The 21650-nt window shown below is 56.8% G+C and overlaps 1 protein-coding gene across 1 annotated transcript in view; it reads left to right on the forward strand.

Moving 5' to 3' along the window:
* PCSK9 (proprotein convertase subtilisin/kexin type 9) overlaps positions 1–21510 on the forward strand; it is a 21912-nt gene extending 402 nt beyond the window's left edge. The window contains exons 2-13 of the mRNA XM_024739256.1: positions 2–111; positions 2733–2924; positions 5165–5288; positions 8863–8996; positions 9219–9360; positions 12330–12526; positions 13555–13738; positions 14254–14427; positions 14755–14903; positions 16008–16185; positions 17908–18089; positions 19608–21510. Of these exons, the coding sequence (XP_024595024.1) occupies positions 2–111; positions 2733–2924; positions 5165–5288; positions 8863–8996; positions 9219–9360; positions 12330–12526; positions 13555–13738; positions 14254–14427; positions 14755–14903; positions 16008–16185; positions 17908–18089; positions 19608–19826 (1985 nt within the window). The 3' untranslated portion in view covers positions 19827–21510. The remainder of the gene's footprint in view (position 1; positions 112–2732; positions 2925–5164; positions 5289–8862; positions 8997–9218; positions 9361–12329; positions 12527–13554; positions 13739–14253; positions 14428–14754; positions 14904–16007; positions 16186–17907; positions 18090–19607) is intronic.
* Positions 21511–21650: the final 140 nt, after the last annotated feature.

Here is a 21650-nt window from a genome sequence, read left to right on the forward strand (position 1 = left end):
GACGAAGACGGCGACTACGAGGAGCTGGTGCTCGCCTTCCGGTCGGAAGAGGACAGCTCGGCTGACACGGCCCAGAACGTGGCCATCGCCACCTTCCACCGCTGCGCAAAGGTGCGGACGCCGGGGTGGGAGGCGGGGGCGAATCCGCGCGGGGACCCGGGCATTGCATCTCCTTCAGCTGAAGAAAAGAACAAAACTGAAGGGGAGGGGACGGAGTTATTCTCCAGGCCTGTTGGGGTCCTTGGGCTCGTCTGGGAAGGGCTTGTTTGGTGCTCTCGGGAAAGAAGGAGCCTGGTAGCCGCAGCCCATTCAAACGCCGCCCAGAGTGGGTGGGGCGAGTTTCCTGAAGATCAAGGCCAGCGCCTGGCCGCTGGGCTATGGGAGCTCCTGCCCAGGGTTGGCACTGCTGGTTCCCTCCAATTATAACCTTCCCAGGGCTCAACTGAGGTCCTGCTACCGGGCTTGGAGTCAGCTCTGGGGTTGAATCCTGGCTCCATCACTCGCTAGCTGAGTGGTGCCTGGCAAGTCACTTAACCTCCGAGCCTCCATTTTCCTTATCTTTAAAAGGGAGGTGACAGTCCTTCCCGAGGGTTTGTTGTGAAGAGTCAGTGCTGGGCAGATGGAGGAATGAAGGGAAAGGGGCTCTGTTGCCCACATGAATGACCTCCCCACCATGTGAGCCAATGAAGAGAGCACTGTAGGAGGTAGCTATTTACCTTGCTGCAGTGCGACCTCCCAGTCATGCCCTTTTTGCTCCAAACTGCAGCTCCCGGGGCAGAGGGGAAGTTCTAGGCTAATGGACATCTGGCCTGTGCTTCTGCCCCAGCTCCTCTGCCTGAGTGTGCTGGGTGCAGAGGGGTGTCAGGCCCTCAGTGTTGCCTGTGTCCTGTGTTAGTGGCAGGAGGGGAGGGACCTCTCTTCTTCAGTCTGGCTCTCACAGAAGAGTGAAGTTTACTCAGCTCATAGCACCTTCTTCTTTGTTCCCTGAGCCTTTCACCGTCTAGAAGGATGTTGATGGGTTGTGACAAGGTTGAGAAAGCGCGTTTTAAGTCACTGCCCCCAAATAACTATTCTAGAAGTAGTAAATACCCCATCCTGAGAGGTGAGTAAGCAGAGGCCGGACAACCAATTAAAACAGGTGCTTGAGGGTACTTCTTCTCCAGCGGAAGTTTGGAGCAAGAACCTCCGGAAGTTCATTTATTCATTCCTTCAATGGATATTTTGTAGAGATTGAATTTGTAATGAAAATATTTTTGGCAGGCAGAGAAAGATTTTAGACCAATCCTTTTATTTTATTCATGAGGAACTGAGACCCAGAGAGAGGGGTTTCACCCCCCTGATGCATTAGAACTAGGCTTCTAGGGCAAGTCTCCTTCCAGTGCACAAAGTGTCCTCCCAATTCATTAGGTTTTCATTTCGCTGAGGGCATTTTAGATGGGCCTTTGGAGCATAAATAGGAGTTTAAATAAAAGTGGCAGGGGAATTTTATTCTAGGTGAAGGGGGTAGCATGAACAAAAGCTCAGACCTGGGAAAGCTAGAGGTGGAGAATAGGGAGCACATGTCCACCGTTCCTTATCTCCCTTCTGAAATGTAAAATGTTCTGAAACCCAAAAGGTTTCTTGTAATTTATTTTGTGGTAACCTGACCTGAACTGACATGAGGTTATTTATAAGTTATCCCACTGATGTAAATATTTATATTCCTATATTTTGCTGCATAGATTACAATATGCTGCTCCAGACACCTCTGAGCACCCTGATTGCCTATTACTACCTTTCTAAAGTCCAAATAAGTTCTGAATCTTGAAACCCATTTGACCCTAAGACTTTGGATAAAGGGTTGTAGACTGTATTCTACTCTGGTGCACGTACAGAGATGTGGGAGATTAGGCTACGGAGGTAGGTTGCAGCGGGGACCAAGGGGCAGCATGGAGTTTGGACTTTGTCAGGCTATGGGGAGCCACTGAAGATTCTTGAGCACAGTTGTGTCTGTTTGAGAGCAGTGGGAGCAGGTAAGAGCTAAGAGCAAACAGATCTGCTCATGTAGACCATGGCCTTGAGTCTTTTACCCCATGTGAGAAGTGTTACCTTTGCTCACTCTATCATCCCTTCTGTTTGCTAGATGCTTTACACAACTATGTCTCTTAGCTTTCCCAGCAGGCCTGTGTCATAGGTATTATGTTCCCCGCACCACAGAGGAGATATCTGAGGTTCAGAGCGGTTGAGTGACTTTCCCATGGCCACATAGCCAGTAAATATTGAGGTTGGGATTCAGGCCATGGTTTTGGACTGCTTCCGGAGGGGGTCAGGGAGGTACTAGAACCGGGAGGAATTGATTATTTCAAATTGAGACACGGGGAAGGGAGGTGTAATTAAGAAGGTCTTCGGGAGGAGGTGGCCTTCAGGCAGGACCTCCAAGGGTGGCCAGGCCTTGGTCGGCCCCACAGAGAGCTAGGTACAGGTGCAGACGAGAACCTGGTGTTGACTGTGGCCCATGGTTCCCGTTTTTGCCTGACTGTCAAGTATGAAAGTGTGGTATATGTTACGTTACTGCTAAGAGTTGGCTTCTATGTGGTTTGGGGGTCCTAATTTGGTGACCTCTCTTTATACTTCCTATACTCTATGGAGTTTCTTTTGCTGTAATTCTAACTTGTAAACAGAGGTGGATGAAGCACCCACAGCACCCTTCTTTTTTTAATGTCATCATGTCACTCCTCCTCACTGGGGGCCAGGACGCCTGGAGGCTGCCAGGAACCTACATGGTGGTGCTGAAGGAAGAGACCCACCGCTCGCAGACGGAGCGCACCGCCCGCCGCCTGCAGGCCCAGGCCGCCCACCGCGGCTACCTCACCAAGATCCTGCACGTCTTCCACGACCTTGTCCCCGGCTTCCTGGTGAAGATGAGCAGTGACCTGCTGGAGCTGGTGAGCTCCGTCTCTGGGCGGGCCACTTCCCGAAAGGGCTGGGCTGTCGCATGCATACAGAGCACTGTCCTGGGTGTGCCCACGGCTGACCATCGGGAGGCAGCAAGTGTTCACAGAGCGCTTACTGAGTACCAAGCACAGTGGCTCCTGGCCTTCGGTACAGGATGCCCTTCAAGCCTGGCCATACCTCAATGGTACTTCATCTTCATCTGAGAGATGAGGAGACCAAGGTTCAGAAGGGACCACACAGACAGCCAGAGGCAGAGCTGGGATCAGACCCAGTGGTCTGTCTTCCAGCTGTCTTTGTGTTGGTGAACTTGCTGCCTATGAGAACCCTACAGGAACAAGGCCCTATGACATTAGTGGGGCCAGGGTCATTTTATTAAAACATGACTCAAGGATCCAAAATTCCTTTGAAACTGATGCTATTCAGAAGGTTCCTCCTGTAGGACAGGGAGGCTGTTCCCCCTCCAGCCCGACCCTGATGCCACATCTTTGGTGCAGGGGCAGAACAGACATGGGTAGTTGAGGACTTCTGGCCTCCCTTCTCCTCATCCTGGCCCTAGTGCTTTAAATGCATATCTTAAAAACCTTTCTTGGTGAGGTTCCCTGCGAAAGGGAGCTCCGCTTGAAGCGAGTTGATGGCTGTAAGATTTGTAGCTTTAATAAAAAGGCAGAAGAGAATTTGGCAAATGCACCTTTAAAAACAAAACAAAACAAAACAAAAAACAACCCTTTCCTTGTTTTAGCCTCTGCTCCCTTCCTCCCAACCCTCGCCCCCTCCCCTGTCCTCCTAACTTGATGAGAACACATGGTTCCCATTTTCATACTGATTCTCCGCGTGGCTGGGGTGCTTCATAGCCTCCTGCAGACACTGAGACCCAGAACGGGACAGGGTCTTGCCCGAGGTCACACAACACATAACCGGCAGAACGAGAACCTAGGCCCAGGCCTCCTCACTCCACTGTACTACCACTGCGTGGTTTCATTCCTTTCAGCGTAGAGTGGCTGAACCACTACAGTGTGTTAAGTCCTGTGGGGACAATGACATGGATTAGACAGGGTCCAATCCCTTAGTCTAATAGCGGACACATCAAGTTAATGCCTTCAATCAGTCTGCTCATCACATATTTAATGAGCACCTACTATGTGCTACAGACATGAGGATGGACCACCAGCCCTTTCCCTTGAGCTCACAGTTCAGAAAGAGAGACTGAGAAGTGATGGCCAGTCAGTTAACTGGGGGATGATATGCCCAGCACAGTGCGGGGGAAGGAATCAGATGCCCACAGAGCCAGATGGCACGCATGAGCCCCGAAGGCCAGGCAGCTTCTCAGAGGGGAGACACTGCTGAGCTGCAGGCCACAGACATGTGCCCTCGCGAGCTGGGCTTTGGCATTGCACCAGCCTGGGTTCACGTACCCTTACTAGTTTGTCTAACCTTGGGCAATTTTCTTTACCCCCTGAGTCTCAGTCCCCAACCTGTAAGCTGTCATGAAAATAGGAACGGTTCTTTAAGGACTAAATGAGATCGTCAAGTATATAAGCAGATGCTAAGCACAGAAACTCACGGAGGTGTGGACAGGTTAAGGAAGCCCACAGGGACACTGAGGCACCCAGGGGTGAGTTTTCCTGACAAGTTGATGGGCGAGGAGAGGGAATAGTGTCTTCTCTGCCAGGTGGGAGCTGGAGCTGTGGAGCAGGGGCTGCCCCGGGGGAGCCGTGGTCACCAAAGGATGCAGCCACCGTGGGAAACTTGCACCAAAACAGAGGGAGTGAAGACACCCTCTCATCCCCCAAAACTCCTTCTGGGCCTCCCTCTGGCTGATCCCAACCAGAAGTCACTGCGAGGAGGCCTGGGTGCTGCCATCTGCAGGGTCAGCCTCCCCACGCCTTGCACGGTGGAGAAGGGTGGGAACGGATCTGGGGGAAACAGAATGGCCAGTGAGGGCACCGTGATCTGGGCATGGAGTCCAGGTCCAGCCTTCCCCGGGGCCTGGGCACTGCCTGGCTCCCCAGATGGCATGTCAAATTCAGAATCCTTCCTAAAAGGCATCCTCTCTGCTGGCGGGTGCTGGGCTCCCCAACCTGAGCGAGGAAACCCCACACCAGGAGGGGACAGGTATGGGACTGTCGTGTGACCCGGGACAGGCTTGATCAGGTAGGTGAAGGGCTGTGGCTACGGCTGCTGTCAGCCAAATGGCTTTTGAAGCCGAGCCCCACCTCTCTGCCTTCTGCAGGCCCTGACGTTGCCCCATGTCCAGTACATCGAGGAGGACTCCTTCGTCTTTGCCCAGAGTATCCCGTGGAACTTAGAGCGGATTCTCCCTGCGCGGCGCCAGGCGGATGAACACCACGCTCCTAGTAAGGGCCCCAAGCTCCCTGCGCCTCTTCATCCCAGTGGAGGCCATGTGCCGCTCTCTCCTCCCTGTCTATGGTCCTCACCTCCCAGGAGCGTTAGAGCTCAGTACACTCTACTGACCCCTTTTCTGTCCCATTCCACCCAATCCAGCCCCCATGCCCTGCCTTCCTTCTGCCCCAGGTACGATGCAGAAGTCTGTTTCTTTAAATGAGCCCCTCTCCCACCTTCTAAAAGTTCACGTTTGCCTCTTCTTGCCATTTGGCCCATCAGGCTGCACTCAGGTGGGGAGAGGGTAAACCTGACCTTGACACCCCCTAAGGCCCACAGGTCTGGGTGATCTCAGTGCCTTGAGGACAGGATTGGACCCCATAACGGGACAGATAAGCCCTGTTTGCCATGCCCCCAGCTGGTCTCTGGTGTCCTGCCTTGCCCTGCACCTCCCTTCAGCATCGCTAGGCTTCCTGGGGTTCCCTGCGTGGGCTACTCTGTGTGTCCCCTCCAGGCCTCTCCCCCCACTCTTCCCTCTGCCTGGGGTGGCCTGGCCAGGAGGAGGAGAGGCCAAGGAAAGTGGCCTGGGTTTGGGCAGGGCCTTGTAGCGGGGTAGAGGTGCCATTTATTGAGCTGGGGAAGAAGGGAAGGACACCTGGTTTGGGGAGATCAGGGGTTTTGGCTGGCCCGTGTTCAGCCTGAGAAGCCTGCAGCATGAGGTCTGGAGATCAGCAGAAAGACGATGCAGGGATGCTCCAGGACCCAGCCAGACCTGGGGGCGCGTCCAGCCTCTGCCCTTTACTGGCTCACGTGGGGTCTCGGGAAGCCACTTCCCTCCCGGATCCTCCCCTTCCTCGGCTGTAAAATGGGCACGGTAACCCCATCCTGTCCTCACAGGGTGTTGTGCGGCTGTTGATGTGCAAATGCTTTGGGAACCGAAAGGCGGGTTCTGAGTTGCTGTCATCTGACAGACGGTAGACCTGGGGCCTCCCAGGGCTCGCGGCCAGGATGGGAGATGAGTAGGAAGTGTGGAGCGTCAACCCCAGGGTTGACAGCGGCAGAGGTGCGGGGCCTGGTCAGGCAGGGTGTGCTGACCGGTCTGGGCAGCCTGTGGCCAGGGAGGGGGTACCCTTTGCAGGAAGAGCCTGCCTCTCCCCACCCCAGGCTGCTCCTCTCTAGGCAGAGACCCTAGAGACCCCACCTTCCACATCTGCGGCTCAGGGACCTCCCGGAGCCGGCTAGTACGGGGAATGGGGAGGGGATGCTGTGCAGGGGGTTCCGGGGGACACCAAGCCAAGCAGGAGAGAGAGAAGGCCACAGCCCCTAAATTAGGTTCCTAGGGCTGCCCTAACAAAGTACCACAAACCCGGAGGCTTAAAACAATAGAAATGTACTCTCCAGTCGGAAGTAAAAGTGTCAGTGGGCCAAGCTCCTCCCAAAGGCTCTAGGGGAGCATCCTCCCTCGCCCCTTCCAGCTTCCGGTGCCTGCAGCGTTCCTCGGCTGTGGCTGCATCACTCCTGTCCATGCCTCCTTCATAGGATCTTCTCTGTGTATCTCTCCTCTTCTGTTTTTTTATGAGGACATATCAATGGATTTAAGGCCCATCGGGATAATCCAGGATGATTTCATTTGGAGGTCATTAACAATCACATCTGCAAAGACCCTTTTGCCAGATAAGGTCATGATCATAGGTCCTAGGGGTTAGAATGTGGACATAGACGTTTTTTGGGGTGACCGTTGGACCCACTGCCCTCCCCCAGGCCAGAAGCAGACGTGCAATCCTTTCCTTCCCCACTGGGATGCCCATGGATTGCCTTACCCTCCTCCTGCGCCCAGTGGCTGTGAGAGGTGGGGGGGTTGGAAGGCAGGAATGTGGATTCCATCAGGAGTCACAGAAGGGCTTGGCTGGACGAGTCCCCCCGGGGGCTGTTGGGTCGGAGTGGGGCGGAGTGGGCACCATGCAGATGAGTGGAGAGTGGCGCACCCGGCCAGGAGCAGACCCTTCCTTCACAGAGAGGCCACCTGGCAAAGGGCTGACGAGCACAGGCTCTGGAGCCAACTGCCATGCGCAAACCCAGACTTTAGCATTTTCAAGCTGTGTGAGCTTGAATGAGCCTCAGGTTCCTCTGCAAAAACGGGAGGTGATGACAGTATGTGGGGGGCTGTGTTGGGGTTAATGCTCTTTATGCTGTAGTGAGCCTCCATCCCTGTCTGGTATAGAGCGAGAGTGCTGTCATTTCAGCCCTCCCCCTCCTCTCCTTCCATGCCACAGTGAGTTCTCGAGTAGCCACTCTGCTCCAGACACTGTGCTAGGTGCTGGGGACACAAAGACCAACAAGATGGACTTGGTCTCTGCCCGCACCCACCCCACCCCCCACTCCGCCCAGAGCTTCTAGTGCATGAGGGCTAATCCATTGCTTACTCAGATAGCTACATGACACCAGGTAGTCTGGATGGGGTAGGAGCTACGAAGGAGTCTGGACAGCTGTGAGTATGGAGTCAGGAAAGGCTTCCTGGAGGAGGTGACACTCAGCCAAGCCCTGCAGTGGGTAACATTAGCCCCTACCCCCACCAAGGGGAGCATGTCCAAGCAGAGAAACAAACAAGGACAGAGGCCCTGAGGCAGGAAGGGGTGTGGCCTGCGGGGAAGAGGCAAGAGGGTCAGGGTCAGGGGCCTCCTGGGCAGAGATGAGAAGGAGAACTTGGCTGCCTTCCGAGCTTCTCAGGCGTGGCAGGGGCTGTCCTGTGGGAGAGAGAAAGCTCCCTGCTCTGGAGGGATGCAGGCAGGACTGGGCGCCCACCTGCCAGAGGCCGCAGAGCTCCCTGCACTGATTCAGAGGCTGTAAGAGGCCACTCGCAGGTCCCTTTGCCCTTAGTGATAACTCCTCTTGAGGCCGCTTTTCCCCTCTGGAGAATCTGAACTGACCCAACTAGAAATGATGAAGTGTGTAGGTGGTAGGCTTTTGGTGAATTTCCAATACTGCTGTTTTCTCTGAGGCTGTAACTTGTGTCAGTTGGAACCAGCCACCGTTGAGCCATCCTGGCACCTGGTGGAGTGGAGAAAGCATGGGCTTGGAGCCAGGAGGCCCAGATCCACGCATCCTCCTTGAGCCTCGGTTTCCTCTCTGTGAAATGAGCTGACCTGCTCAGACAGCCATACAGGCCTGTTATGCTCCTTTTACTTGTCAAATCCTGTTCTGTCTTTAAGTTCTGTGGCCTCAGGTTTGGGGAGCTGTGAAAAATTTTAAGTAGGGGCTTGGCATAGTTTTTTCCATTGTATTTATTAGTTTCGAGTGTTCATGTTGTTATTTCATATTAATATTATGGAGCCAGACTACTTGGTTCTCTTGCTGGTTCCACCATCACCAGCTATGTGACCTTGGACAGTTACTTACCCTCTCTGTGCCTCACATTCCTTGTTTGTGATATAAAGATATAAAAGTATGTACCTGGAGAGGATTTTCTGAGTTGACGTATGTAAGGTGCTTAAAGCAGTGCCTGAGACATGGTAAACAATTTATATGTGTTAACTATTACGTTAACCTCATGGTTATTCTTTCCTTTCGAACAAACCTCACCTTGGAAAGCTGGAGGTGGCCTGGTGGAGGTATATCTCTTAGACACCAGTATCCAAAGTGGCCACCGGGAAATTGAGGGCAGGGTGGTAGTCACTGACTTCGAGAACGTGCCCGAAGAGGATGGGACACGCTTCCACAGACAGGTGAGCATGTCCCTCAGGCGGGGGGGCTGCCCCCGTCCCTCATCCCCGACCTGGAGTTGATGCCACCCCCGGAGTGCCACAGCTGCACCCCTGCTGGCCTCCGCAGCTGTCACTGCCCCTGCCCTGCCATCAGTTGTGGGTGGGGACGTCTGTCCGGTCACTCACTGATATTATTACAGGGTGGATGAGCGTTCTCACTCGGGTCTTGTATTGGTCGAGCAGGCGAACAAGTGTGACAGCCATGGCACCCACTTGGCAGGGGTGGTCAGTGGCCGGGATGCTGGCGTGGCCAAGGGCGCCAGCCTGCGCAGCCTGCGTGTGCTCAACTGCCAAGGGAAGGGCACGGTGAGCAGCACACTCACAGGTGAGTGATGGCTCCGGACGTGCTGGTCTCTGCATCCAGACCCGGCATGGGCCGGGGCTTCAGCACAGGGAGAACTGACTCCTGACCGAGGAGACCAAGGCAGCCTCTGCCCCAGTGGCAGAGTCCCAGAGTGTCAGAGTGGGCAGGGCCCCCAGGGGGCATGAGTGCCGATGGAGAAACTGAGGCCCAGAGAGGGGCAGGGCTCAGCCCAGGCAGGTCCTGCAGCTTTGACCCCTAGTCAGTGGTCTTTCTACAGTTTCACGCTGCTCCCCTTTCCAGATCTTTTAAAATAGTTGCGTCTTTTGCCATGTTACTTTAGATTTGGATGTACCCTCGAGGTGATCTAAGCAAACTCTCCCCACCTTCTGCTTAACACCGGGGGACTCACTCCTCATGAATGATTGGAGCCCTGGTTGGGTAGACCTGGTAGAGGAACTGGCAGAAGACTTTTTCCAGACTCTTGCAGGTTTCTCCATCCAGTCACCTCTGGCAAGGTCCAGCTTAGAGCTAGGACCCTGGGAGGCCTGTGGACAGAGAAGAGGGTGGGAATTCTCACTTACTGAGTCCCTCCTGTGGCCAGACCTTGAGCAAAGGACCTTGTACTCCATACCCTGAGGGTGGTATTGTGAGCCTGTTAAACAGTTGAGAAAATCAACCCAGAGAGGGAAAGTGACTTGCCCAGGGTCACACAGCCAGAGCCAGTGGCCTCGCTGGGGAAGGTGCTGGCTCTGAGTTTGACCTCCACTGCAAGCGCCCAGACCCCTGTGTCAGACGCTGGCCTCTGAGCTGGCAGAGGTAGCCATAGGCCTTTTTGAAGGGCTGGGAAGGGCTGGTGGTGCCTGCCTTGTGCTTGGTGAGTGAGCTCTGCCCTAATCCTTTGCAGTTTAGTGCACAGGTTTTTGTTTGTTTGTTTAATTAATTAATTTTTGGCTGCATTGTGTCTTCATCGCTGCGCGCGGCCTTTCTCTAGTTGCGGCGAGCGGGGACTACTCTTCGTTGCGGTGCGCGGGCTTCTCATTGTGGTGGCTTCTCTTGTTGCGGAGCATGGGCTCTAGGCACGCGGGCTTCAGTAGTTGTGGTACTCTGGCTCAGTAGTTGTGGCTCGCAGGCTCAGTAGTTGTGGCTCGCAGGCTCTAGAGCACAGGCTCAGTAGGTGTGGCATGTGGGCTTAGTTACTCCGTGGCATATGGGATCTTCCCGGACCAGGGCTTGAACCTGTGTTCCCTGCATTGGCAGGAGGATTCTTAACCACTGTGCCACCACGGAAGCCCTAGAGCACAAGTTTTGATGTTTGGTTTTAAAGGCAAGGATCAATAATCCCCTGCCCTATCAGGTGACCCTTCCTTCCTGTCCCACCCCTCTATCCACTGACCTCAGCACAGCAGGCCAATTCCCAAAGGTCAGTGTGCAGAGGAGGGGAGGCCCGCTTGTGCCCTGAAAGGCCTTCCACAGGCCTGGCGCCCTGGGCTTGGAGGGTTTTCCGGGGAAGAAGAAGTCCCCGCTTTGGGAAAGGCCCCTAGTACATTACCTGGAGCAGAGCAGGGGCTCCATGAACAGTAGCTTTTACTTTTGTGGTCACCACCGGTCTCCTCTGCAGGCAGATTGTTGAGGTAAAGTGTGTCAAGTCCGAGCACAGAAACGTACATACAGTTAATGAATGGCAGCTGTAATCGTACTGATTTTTCCTCACCTCCACTCCTACTTCCGCTCTGCCCCTCCTGGTGTGAGGGGCAGCTGTCTTCTCCTAAGAGGAGCCTGGCTATGGGACCCCAACTCCCACCTCTGCTGCAGCCCTGCGGACCTCCCAGAGGTCCAGATCCAGAAGGTTCTGAGAGGTCAGCTGGCCACACCCCCATCTGACGGGGCAGGAGCCGGAGGCTGCGAGGAGAAGCTGTCAGCTCGGGGTCCCCTGGCATGTGAGGGCCAGAGCTGGTGTTAGAACCCAGGTCTCCACTGGGCCTGGGCTCCAGGCTGCACACTCGGCTCTGGGGCGGGGGAGTGCAGCCGGGGTCAAGGCATGACACCCCCCCCGAGGGGGCAGGGTTATCAAGTCCCCCCCCACCCCCACCCCTCTAGCTCCAGGGCGAGGAGCCTTTTGATCCTTGACACAGTCCGAGCAGCAGTGCACCCTTTCCCACATGGGAGGGCAGGCTCCCACAGCTGCGAGTGGGCAGTGTGGACTCACTGGAGTGTGTGTGTGTGTGTGTCTGTGTCGTGGGGGAGGATTACTGTACATCAGCCCTCAGAGGATGGCGACGAGGCTTGTGAAGGTCAGAGGCAGGGCAAAGGGGGCCCTTCCTGTTCCTCTGAGAATCTTACTTACCCTCTTGGTGCCTCAGTTTCCCGGAAAGGGAAAATAATGGTAAGGTTACTGGGAGGATTGTGTAAATTCCCATAGTCAGGCACTTAGAAGGAGCCTGGTGCATATAAGTGTTTGGGAGTTGGCTGGTTTTATAAGTGCTGCTGTTGTTAACATGCTTCCCACGTGTATTAGTCAGGGCTGTCCAGAGACACAGAACCAACAGGATGTGTGTGTATATTTATCTCTATAAATGCATACGTATACACATATGGGCGACTTAGCTTAAGGAGCTGGCTCATGTATTGTGGGGCTGGGATCTGCAGAGCAGGCTGGCAGGAGTTGATGCCGCAGTCTTGAGTCTGAAGGCAGTGCGCACACAGGTTTCCTTCCTCCTTGGGGGACCTCCGTCTTTTCTCTCAAGGCCTTCAACTGATTGGACGAGGCCCACCCCCATTATGGAGGGTAATCTGCTTTACTCAAAGTACTGATGTAAACATTAATCACATCCACAAAGTACTTTCACAGCAACACTTAGACCTATGTCTGAGCAAACACCCGTAGCCTCGCCAAGTCGACGTGTAAAATTAACCCTCACTGGGGCCTCCGGGGCGGGGATGGGGAGGGGGAGCGTGCCTCCTCATGGGTGACCTTGGCTTTGTCCTCTCAGGCCTGGAGTTTATTCGGAAGAGCCAGCTGGCCCAGCCGGTGGGCCGGTTGGTAGTGCTGCTGCCCCTGGCAGGTGGGTACAGCCCGGCCCTCAACGCTGCCTGCCAGCACCTGGCTGGGACGGGGGCAGTGCTGGTGGCCGCTGCCGGCAACTTCAGGGATGACGCCTGTCTCTATTCCCCGGCCTCAGCTCCCGAGGTGGGTGCTCCCGAAGGGAGGGGAAGGTGGCAGGGGGGCCCCTGGGGGCTTCATGGGGGTTGCTCCTGAACTGGCCTGGCTTTGGAAGGACGTGTCAGAGACTGCCAGGGCCGACCTGGGCAGAGGAGGGGCTTGAACCTCCACCATCCCAGTCTATGAACAGCACCAGCCTCAACTCTCCCCTCCCCCAGTGCAGCTCCAACCCCACGCCCTGGCCCCTCTCCCTCCGAATGTCTCGTGACTCCCCCGGCCCCTTCTCCCCAATCCCATCACCTCCGTCCATCTGCTGTCCCCTGGATTGACACCATAGCTCCCTCCACTTTCTCCCAGCCTCCCTCTCCCAGTCCACTCGGTAAGGGCCCCCCCGCCGCGGCAAGGCCCCCTGAGGCCCTGCATTGGTGTGTCCCAGGGGAGCTACATGAGCACAGAGATGACGCTTCTCAGCTTGCGAGGTTGACCCAGTGGGTCCAACGCCCGTCCATTCCTCTGACTAACATGCGAGGGCACCTAATGGCGGTGTGGGCACTGGGGGGACTAAGGGGAAGGAATCTCGTCCCACTTCAAAGATATCATAGTCTGGGGGGTGGGTGTTGGGGGGCACACGTGTGAGCCTGACAGTGACGGATAACCTTCCCTGGCTGCCGAATTTAAAATCGCATAAAGCAGACAAAACCCAGCAGGTCTTTTCCACCTTGCCGGCTCTGCTTTCCTCCTTAGCACTTATAACCACCTAATGTGTTGCATTGTTTACTGTTTGTTTACTGTCTGGGTCCCTCCCTAGAATGGAAGCACCTCGGGGACTTCGGGAATGGTGCCTGGCATATGGTAGGGACAGAGGGCAGCGCCAGGGCCGGGTGGGGCAGAGAGTGCCAGAGCTCTGCCTGGAGAGTCAGATTTCCCTCAGGAGGGGATATTTGAATGGGCCAAACAGGTATACAGGAGTTGGCCAGCCCAGTTGGCAAGGTCTCAGTCTCCCTACATCCTCTCCTTGACTCCCCTCTCTGCCATCCACTCCCTCACCTCTCCAGGTCATTACTGTTGGGGCCACCAATGCCCAGGACCAGCCGGTGACCCTGGGGGTCCTGGGGACCAACTTTGGCCGCTGCGTGGACCTCTTTGCCCCAGGGGACGACATCATCGGTGCCTCCAGTGACTGCAGCACCTGCTTCACATCACAGAGTGGGACGTCACAGGCTGCCGCCCATGTGGCTGGTGAGTAGCTGCCCCACCGCCTCAGCCATCATGATTCTGACAGCCCCTTTGGCAGGCAGGGTCTGCACCAGGACCACGTGTGCCAGGCTCTGTGTTGGGTGTGGGGGAGTAAAGATGAGTCAGACTGATGGTGCCATCAAGGACGCTCAGTCTGATGGGGGAGGCAGGTGAACAAACGGAGTAGCCAGGGCTGTGTGGAAGGGAGGGGCGCCTGACCAGGCTAAAGGTCAGGGAAAACTTCCTGAAGGAGGGCCGTTTCACCTGGGGTTTGGTGGATGAATAAGAGTTTACCTGGCAAACAAAACAGCAGTTGCCAAGGCTCGGAGGTGCGAGAGCAGGATGTAAGTCTTACTCTGGCCATCTTTTAGCACGGGATTGCAGGTGGTTTAACTTCTAAAGAACAGCTTGGTGTGTCTGTGTGTGTGTGCACGCTCAGGTGTGCACCAGGAGAGGAGTCCCAGGTCGGGAGGGAGGGCCAGGCCACCACCATCTCTCACCGCCTGCCCCACGACCAGGCATTGTGGCCAGGATGCTGACCGCTGAGCCGGAGCTCACCCTGGCCGAGCTGAGGCAGCGGCTGATCCGCTTCTCTGCCAAAGACGTCATCAATGAGGCCTCGTTCCCCGAGGACCAGCGGGTGCTGACCCCCAACCTGGTGGCTACACTACCCCCCAGCACCTATGGAGCAGGTCAGCAGGATGGCAGGGTGGGCAGAATCCAGACTGGGGCTTGGGAGGTCTCAGGGCATCTGTGTGGCCTGGGCAACCTTGTCCCTCCCTCATCTGTGGAGGGAGGATTTGGCCACCGGCTCCTAGACACTGGGGGAGATTGAGTAGGACGGGCTCCGAAAGGGCTTTGCAAGGGCTTTCGTGACCTGTTTTAATGGGAAAATGGATCACATTCCTTAAGGCCCCTCTCCCCCACCAGGAGCCAAAGATCTGGAGCCCTCTGTGAGCAGAGCCCTGACAGAGGCTCCCTCCCCAGCCACCCCTCCTCACCCCAGGGCCTCGTTGCAGGTGGGCAGCTGTTCTGCAGGACCGTGTGGTCGGCGCACTCGGGGCCCACGCGGATGGCCACGGCCGAGGCCCGCTGTGCTGCCCCTGAGGAGTTGCTGGGCTGCTCTAGCTTCTCCAGGAGCGGGAAGCGGCGGGGCGAGCGCATTGAGGTGACCTATACCCTCCCGTCGGAGCGTGAAGTGGGGGTTCTCGCTTCCAGGCCCAGATCTGCCTGAGCCCCATCCTCCTCTGAACTCCAGCACCCGTCTGCAAGTTAAAGCTGAACAGGGCATATCTCAGTCACGCGGTTTGGGTGCTGCAGGAGGGAGGCACACGGAGGGTTCCCGGGAGACTCTGCAGGATGAGACTGGATGGATTCCCGTGCCCGCCTCGTGGGAGGGGAGGGCCGAGTGTGTGCCAGGGATTCACTGCCTCGGGGGAGGGGAGGGCCAGACGTATGCCAGGGATTCGCTGCCTCTGGACGCAGTGGTCTCCAGGGCCCTTTTCACTCAGATGTTCCACGGTTCTGGCAGTTGAGAAATCTCAAAGCAGCAGAAGAGGGGACTTGATGGGAAGGCTGCAGAGCCTGGCAGAGATGCCATCTGGCTGCAGTGTTTTGGTGGAAGGGCAGTGCCTAGGCCGGGAGGACAAGGGGCAGGCAGGCATTTCTGTCTGGGAGCCGGTGTCTGGGAGTGTGCTTGACTGTGCACCCTCCTGCACGTGAGTGCACGTGGGAGAGGCTGAGAGTGGGTCAGGGCTGAGCAGGCCAGGTCCATGCTCTGGAGTCTTAGGTTTCCCTGTATCTGCAATTTTTTTTTTTTTTGCGGTACGTGGGCCTCTCACCGCTGTGGCCTCTCCCATTGCGGAGCACAGGCTCTGGACGCGCAGGCTCAGCGGCCATGGCTCACGGGCCCAGCCGCTCCGCGGCATGTGGGATCCTCCCGGGCCGGGGCACGAACCCGTGTCCCCTGTTATCAGCAGACGGACTCTCAACCACTGCGCCACCAGGGAAGCCCCCTGTGTCTGCATTTTGAAGTCACTCTCAGTGTCCAGAAGAACTTTATAACACCCAGAACTGCCCATCTGTGGAACCGTCCGCCTTGGGTGGAAGCGAGCTCCTTGTCCTCAGGGGCCGGCTGGCCCCTCGCGAGGCCACCGGAGAGATTTCAAGGGGCTGGGACCAGCCGCCCGAGTCAGCTCCCCCCAGCCCCACCTCATCCTGTGTTTCGAAGCCTTTTCTAAAGCAGGTTCCTGTTTCTGTCTTTGGCTCTTAGGCCCGAGGGGGCAGGCGCGTCTGCCTGGCCCACAACGCATTTGGGGGTGAGGGTGTCTACGCCATTGCCAGGTGCTGCCTGCTGCCCCGGGCCAACTGCCGTGTCCACACGGCTCCGCCAGCTGGGGCCGGAGTGCAGACCCAGGCCCGCTGCCCCCAGCGGGGCCAAGTCCTCACAGGTAGGCAGCTGGGCCCACCCCGGGGTAAGGAGGCGTCTCTGGCTCCTGGTGCACCTGCCCCCACTCGGCTGGCCCCACGTTGGAGCCCAACGGCCTGGTGTGAAGGCCAGTGCTACCCTTCCCATCCCTGTGACCCTGGGCAAGCACCTCATCTGTCTCGTCTCAGCCTCCTCCTCCCTAAGAGGGGCGGCGGCACTTCCTGCTTCACTGGGTTGCTGTGAAATGAGTAACACCTAGAGCACCAGGCCTGGGGCATCGTAGGCATTTCCCCACAGGCAGTGCATTGCATTAGGGGCAGTTTAGGGAGTGGATCTGAAAGTGGAGCTGACCTTGGTTTAACCCTGGCTCTGCCAGTCGTCCGCTGTGTGACCTATGCAAGTTACTTAACTTCTCTGTGCCTCAGCAGTAGAATGAGGATGATGGGTGCTAAGCATTTAGCTTGGTGCTAGGACCACGTAAGTGCTAGCTATCCTGGTTATCATCCATTGCTTTAGAATCCATCCTCTGATATAGGTAACTGTGGATGGGCCACCTTGTGTCAAAAACATGCCCTGGGTAGGTAGCAGGAAGTCGCAGGTAGGGACCTTGTGGGGGATCCAGGGATGGTGCCCCTCAAATCGGGAGGGGGCTGAGCTGTCCTGCTTGGAGGGTGCATGGGATGTCCTGGGGAGCGTTTGGGGAGAGGGCAGGTAGTGGGCCTGGAAGAACTGGCTCAGGAGTTGGTTCTTCATCGAGTATGTGCTGGGGAGCCACTGAAGTTTGAGGAGGGTGACAAGGGCGAGTGACGAGTGAGGAGCTGGCTCTAGGAGGAGCAGCTGGTGATGGCTTTGCAGGGGAAAGATGAGCCCAGTCAGGTGGAGAGGCTGGGACAAGTCCAGCAGGCCACCGGCTATCTTATTGGGGTCCTGGCTTGGTGGGAAGTCCACCGTGTTCTGATGGCTCTCCCCTTTGGCAACGCCCAGCAGATGAACTCCAGGGCACGTGCCAGTTCGAAGACATCGGAGTCATAGAACCCACTACCTATGAAGCACGTCCAAAAGAGTCCCACTTTACAGCGAAGGGAACTGCACCCTGACATGCTGAGTGACTTCCCCAAGGCCGTGCAGCTAACACACGGGCATTCCAGTGACCATGACCCTAACAAGTGCAGAGCCCTTGCCCGGTGCCAGACGCTGTGCTGGGCTCCGTGTGCATGTCCTCACTTCACCCTTGCAGCCTCCCTTTTCCTTTTACAGAGGGAAACTGAGGCTTGCTATAGCCTAGGAATACTCTCTGAGGTCTTGTAGCCAGGGGGTGTGCCTGACTCCCAAGCTCTGGAGGGAGGCCCATGTCTCCCAGAGAGACATCAAGCTCACCCCTGAACTTCTGCCTGGGTGGCTGGGTTATGGGGAGGAATACCATTTCCTGGTCTAGCATCTCAGGCCTTGGAGCCCCCTCCCCATGTCGGGGTGGAGAGGAGATGATGTTTTCCCTGAGACACTGAGGCCCAGAGAGGTTGTATGGCTTTCCTAAGATCACACAGCAGGCCAGCAGCAAGGTTGAGCTGAGAACCCAAGAGTCCTGTCGCTCAGGCTAGTAGTGCCTTTTTCCTACCGAGACTTGTTTCTGTGTTTCCCAGCTCCAGACTCAGACCCTAAAAAGATGGAGACTGAATGGGGTGGGGAGGAGAGACAGAGAGTCCCTTAGCATCCAGGTGTTTGAGCCGGCCCTCCTCTTCCCCAGGCTGCAGCTCCCACTGGGAGGTGGAGGACCTTGGCACCCCCAGTCGGCCTGTGCTGAGGCCACGGGGTCAGCCCGACCAGTGTGTCGGCCACAAGGAGGCCAGCATCCACGCTTCCTGCTGTCATGCGCCGGGTCTGGAGTGCAAAGTCAGGGAGCACGGGATCCTGGGCCCTGCAGAGAAGGTGAAGGGGCTCGGGGGGTCGGGACGGGAGCCAGATGCCACGTGGGGTGGCACGTGTCCATCCTGTGCAGCTTTTCTGGGTCAGTGTTTGTGTCACCACCATACCCTCACATATCTGGGGAGTAGCTTGTGGGGTGGGTGCTGTCAGCAGCTTTTGCAGCTGTGTGGACATCACGTGTGTGTGTGTGTGCGTGTGTGTGTCGCTGGGCCAGTTTTTGCTTTTGTCCAGCTTAGTGAGAGCTGCTTTGGGGCATGCTTCCCTCGCTTCGGAAGAATATGTGTAAATATGGCATAAGAAAAGCAGTCCACACACATTCACTGATTAATCCACTTAACACATCTGCTGGGAGGATGACTCAGCCATGACCCGGAGGACGGGACACCTGAGCTGAGCGCTGCAGGTGGAGGAGAGGCTAGCGGGGCCAGCAAGGTGAGGAAGGGCTTGCAGAGAGGGGAGGCACGCTGGGAGACTGGGGCGTGAGAGGCCCTCAGAAGCTGCCAGTGCAGACCCGCAACCTCCCTATGGCTTCTCTCTAAGTCTCCTTTTAAAAGCCACAGGGAGCTTCTTAAAAGGAAGCCCTGGGGAGTCCACTCTCCTGCCTCAGAGAGGTTTTTAAGAGCAAGTCTGTAGTGATTGTGGTCTGGATGCTGCATTGCTCGAGGGCAAGGGCTGTCTTGGGTCTACTTGCTCAGCATGTATTGAGGCCTCTGGCATTCCAGGCACCATTCCAGGGGGTGGAGATACAAACCTGACAAGTTCCCCTGGGGCATCTTTTCTAGTGGGATGACAGTAAACGAATGAGTAGTATTACAGAGTACTTAGAAGAAGCTGGGGAGAAAAGTAAGGCAGGGAAGAGAATGGGGAGGGGAAGTTCAGGAGAGGCCTCACTAAGAAGGTGGGGGACAGGACAGGGAACAGTGTTCCAGGCAGAGGGAAAAGCCGCGGCAAAGGAGCACCAGGAACAGCCAGAGGGCCGGTGAAGTGGGCACTGAGTGAGGGGGGGGAACCAGAGACAGGATTCAGGTGGGGCCTGAGGGCCACAGTAGGGACTTTGGTTTTTGCTCCAGTGAGCTGGGAGCCACTCAGCGTTCTGAGCCTGGGGTGGGGGGAGGGGAACGGGTATCTGACCTGGGTGTGAGCAGGTTCGTTCTGGCCGCTGTGCCATGAAGACTGCAGGGAAGGGGGCAGAAGCAGGGAGGCCTGCTGTAGGCAGGTGGACAGCTACGGTGACTGTCCAGGCCCGGGGGGCGGGGGCTCGGCCAGGGCAGGAGCACGGAGGATGCTAGGGCCTGAAGGAGGAGCCCACAGACCTGAGGGACTGGACGTGGTGGGAGCAGCGGGGGGGGCAGTCCAGGCTTTGCTTTGCCGCTGGCCGGGATGGGGAGGGCTGTGGGAAGCGTGGTGTCGGGGGAAGATGAGTCTGTGTTGGCACGGCAGACACCAGCCTGTGCCCTCCTGGCCTGGCTCACAGTGTGCCGGGCCATACGTGCGCTTTCTTTCGTCCCCTGGCCCTGGCAGGTCACCGTGGCCTGCGAGGGAGGCTGGACGCTGACCAGCTGCGGGACCCTCCCCGGGGCCTGCCCCGCCCTGGGGGCCTACGCGGTGGACAACACGTGTGTGGTGAGGGGCCGGGACATCGGAGCAGGAGGCAGGACGGGCGAGGAGGCCACCGTAGCCATCGCCATCTGCTGCCGGAGCCGGCCCTCAGGGGAGCAGGCCTCCCAGGAGGCCCAGTGACCGCCCTGCCCGGGACGCATGCATGGGGAAGGGGCCAGGGCCTGGGGCCGTGGTCCCAGGCCTCGGCTGGGCTTTGAAGTGGTTCCTCCTTCCCCCTTCCTCAGCCTGGACCCCAGGGAAGAGGATACCTCTTGCTTCTGGAGCTCGCGCGCTGGCACTCAGGGTGCGCTGGCTCCCCACCTGGGAGAACCCCAGCTCTCGGCCTGGATCACCCCTTCCCAGGCCTGAGCTGCATGGGAGGCTGAGTGAGTAGGGCTGCAGGTGCCAGGCAGTCCCTCCCTCGCTGTGGGGCTGGGTCCACATGCCACCGTTAACGCTGGTCAGGCTGTGCCCAGCTTCCTGCCAGCCGCTCCCAAGATGCCAACACTGTGGGTAGAATTACTTTTGTTGAGCAGTCAGTCTTCAGGCCTCCGTGCAGGAGGTGGTCATTCTCCTGTGGGTAGGCAGGGAGGCGCTTGAGGGCTGGAAGGGGCCAAATATTGGTCAGGGGAAGTGAAAGGTGGAGATGGCCCCTCATCTCCTGCCCGCTTTAGGGACGCCCTGTTGGGCTCCCGAATTAGTGGAGGATCAGTTTTCCATGCCTCTGGGGGTGCAGGGTGGCACTGACAAGGGGTGACGCTTCCCCACATGTGGCCAACGTTTCAAAGTGTCCAAAGGGCTTCTCCACCCACTTTCTCACAAGTTTCAGAGTAGCCCTGGGGCAAAGGCAGGCCCTATATTCATACCCACTGGATAGATGAGGATGTTGAGGCCCGAAGCACGAGCCCAGGGTCAGCTGCCAAGATGCCTTGGTTCAAGTCCTTGCTCTTTAGAGAGATCTCCATCAGTTCGGTGATCTCCACGGGCCCTCCCAGTCCTGCTGTTAAGACTCACCTCCCGAAGACAGCTTGTTGACAAAATTCCTAGCTCTTGTACCCACCAGCGGCATGACGGATGCAGCCAGATGTGTCCCAGGTGATCACGAGGCCGTGCCTTTGTTTCTCCCAGCTGCCCTCACCTGGCCTGGTCCCGGCTTTGCAGCCCACCTGGCATCAGCCTGCAGGGGGACATCACCCCGGGATGACTCTTCAGTTCCCAGTGGGGGCCTCGTGCTCCATCCACCCTCTCACCCCGTCCTCGCACCTACCCTGCACAGCACACACTGTCATCCCCACTTCAGAAGGAGACTGGGAACCAGGGGTGGGGTTGGGTGCCCGCCATTCACACAGCCAAGAAGTGAGGTGGTACCAGGGTATAAACCCAGATATGTCCCTAAAGCCAAGGCTCTTTTTGCTGCACCAGGTTGGGCCCCCCCATCTTTATAATAACAGAGGCTCATTAGGGAACACAGACCTGGGGTAGCCCTGTGAGCAAGGACAGAAGACTGGGCAAAAGGCACTGGCCGATTCACGGGGACCTGAGTAGAGAGGGCTTTGGAGGGATGCAGGGACGGAGGGGGAAGGGGAGAAGGGGGAGGTGCAACTCTCCCTCCTTGAGCTCCCCTACCCCCAGCCCCACCCAAGCAAACAAGCATGCATTTATCTTTTTGGTCTGTCTGTCAACAACTCTCTGTTGCCTTTTTACAGCAAGCAGCTTTTCTAGATTTCCGTTTTGCTTTTGTAACTTGAAGATATTTATTCTGGGTTTTGTAGCATTTTTATTATACAGTGACTTTTTAAAATAAAAACAACTTGTCGTGACTCTTGCCTGAATCTGACCGTCTAGGATGATGCCTTGCTTATACCAGATGCCTGATAACGGTCTGTGGGGTGGTTGAGTAAATCAAGCCTTTGAGGAGTGTCTGTATTTTGAGTACAAGTACTTGAGTACTTGTGCCCGTCCTGG

Source organism: Neophocaena asiaeorientalis, unplaced genomic scaffold, assembly GCF_003031525.2.
Source record: "Neophocaena asiaeorientalis asiaeorientalis breed wild unplaced genomic scaffold, Neophocaena_asiaeorientalis_V1.1 scaffold138, whole genome shotgun sequence".
In the NCBI taxonomy this organism is placed as follows: Eukaryota; Metazoa; Chordata; class Mammalia; order Artiodactyla; family Phocoenidae; genus Neophocaena; species Neophocaena asiaeorientalis.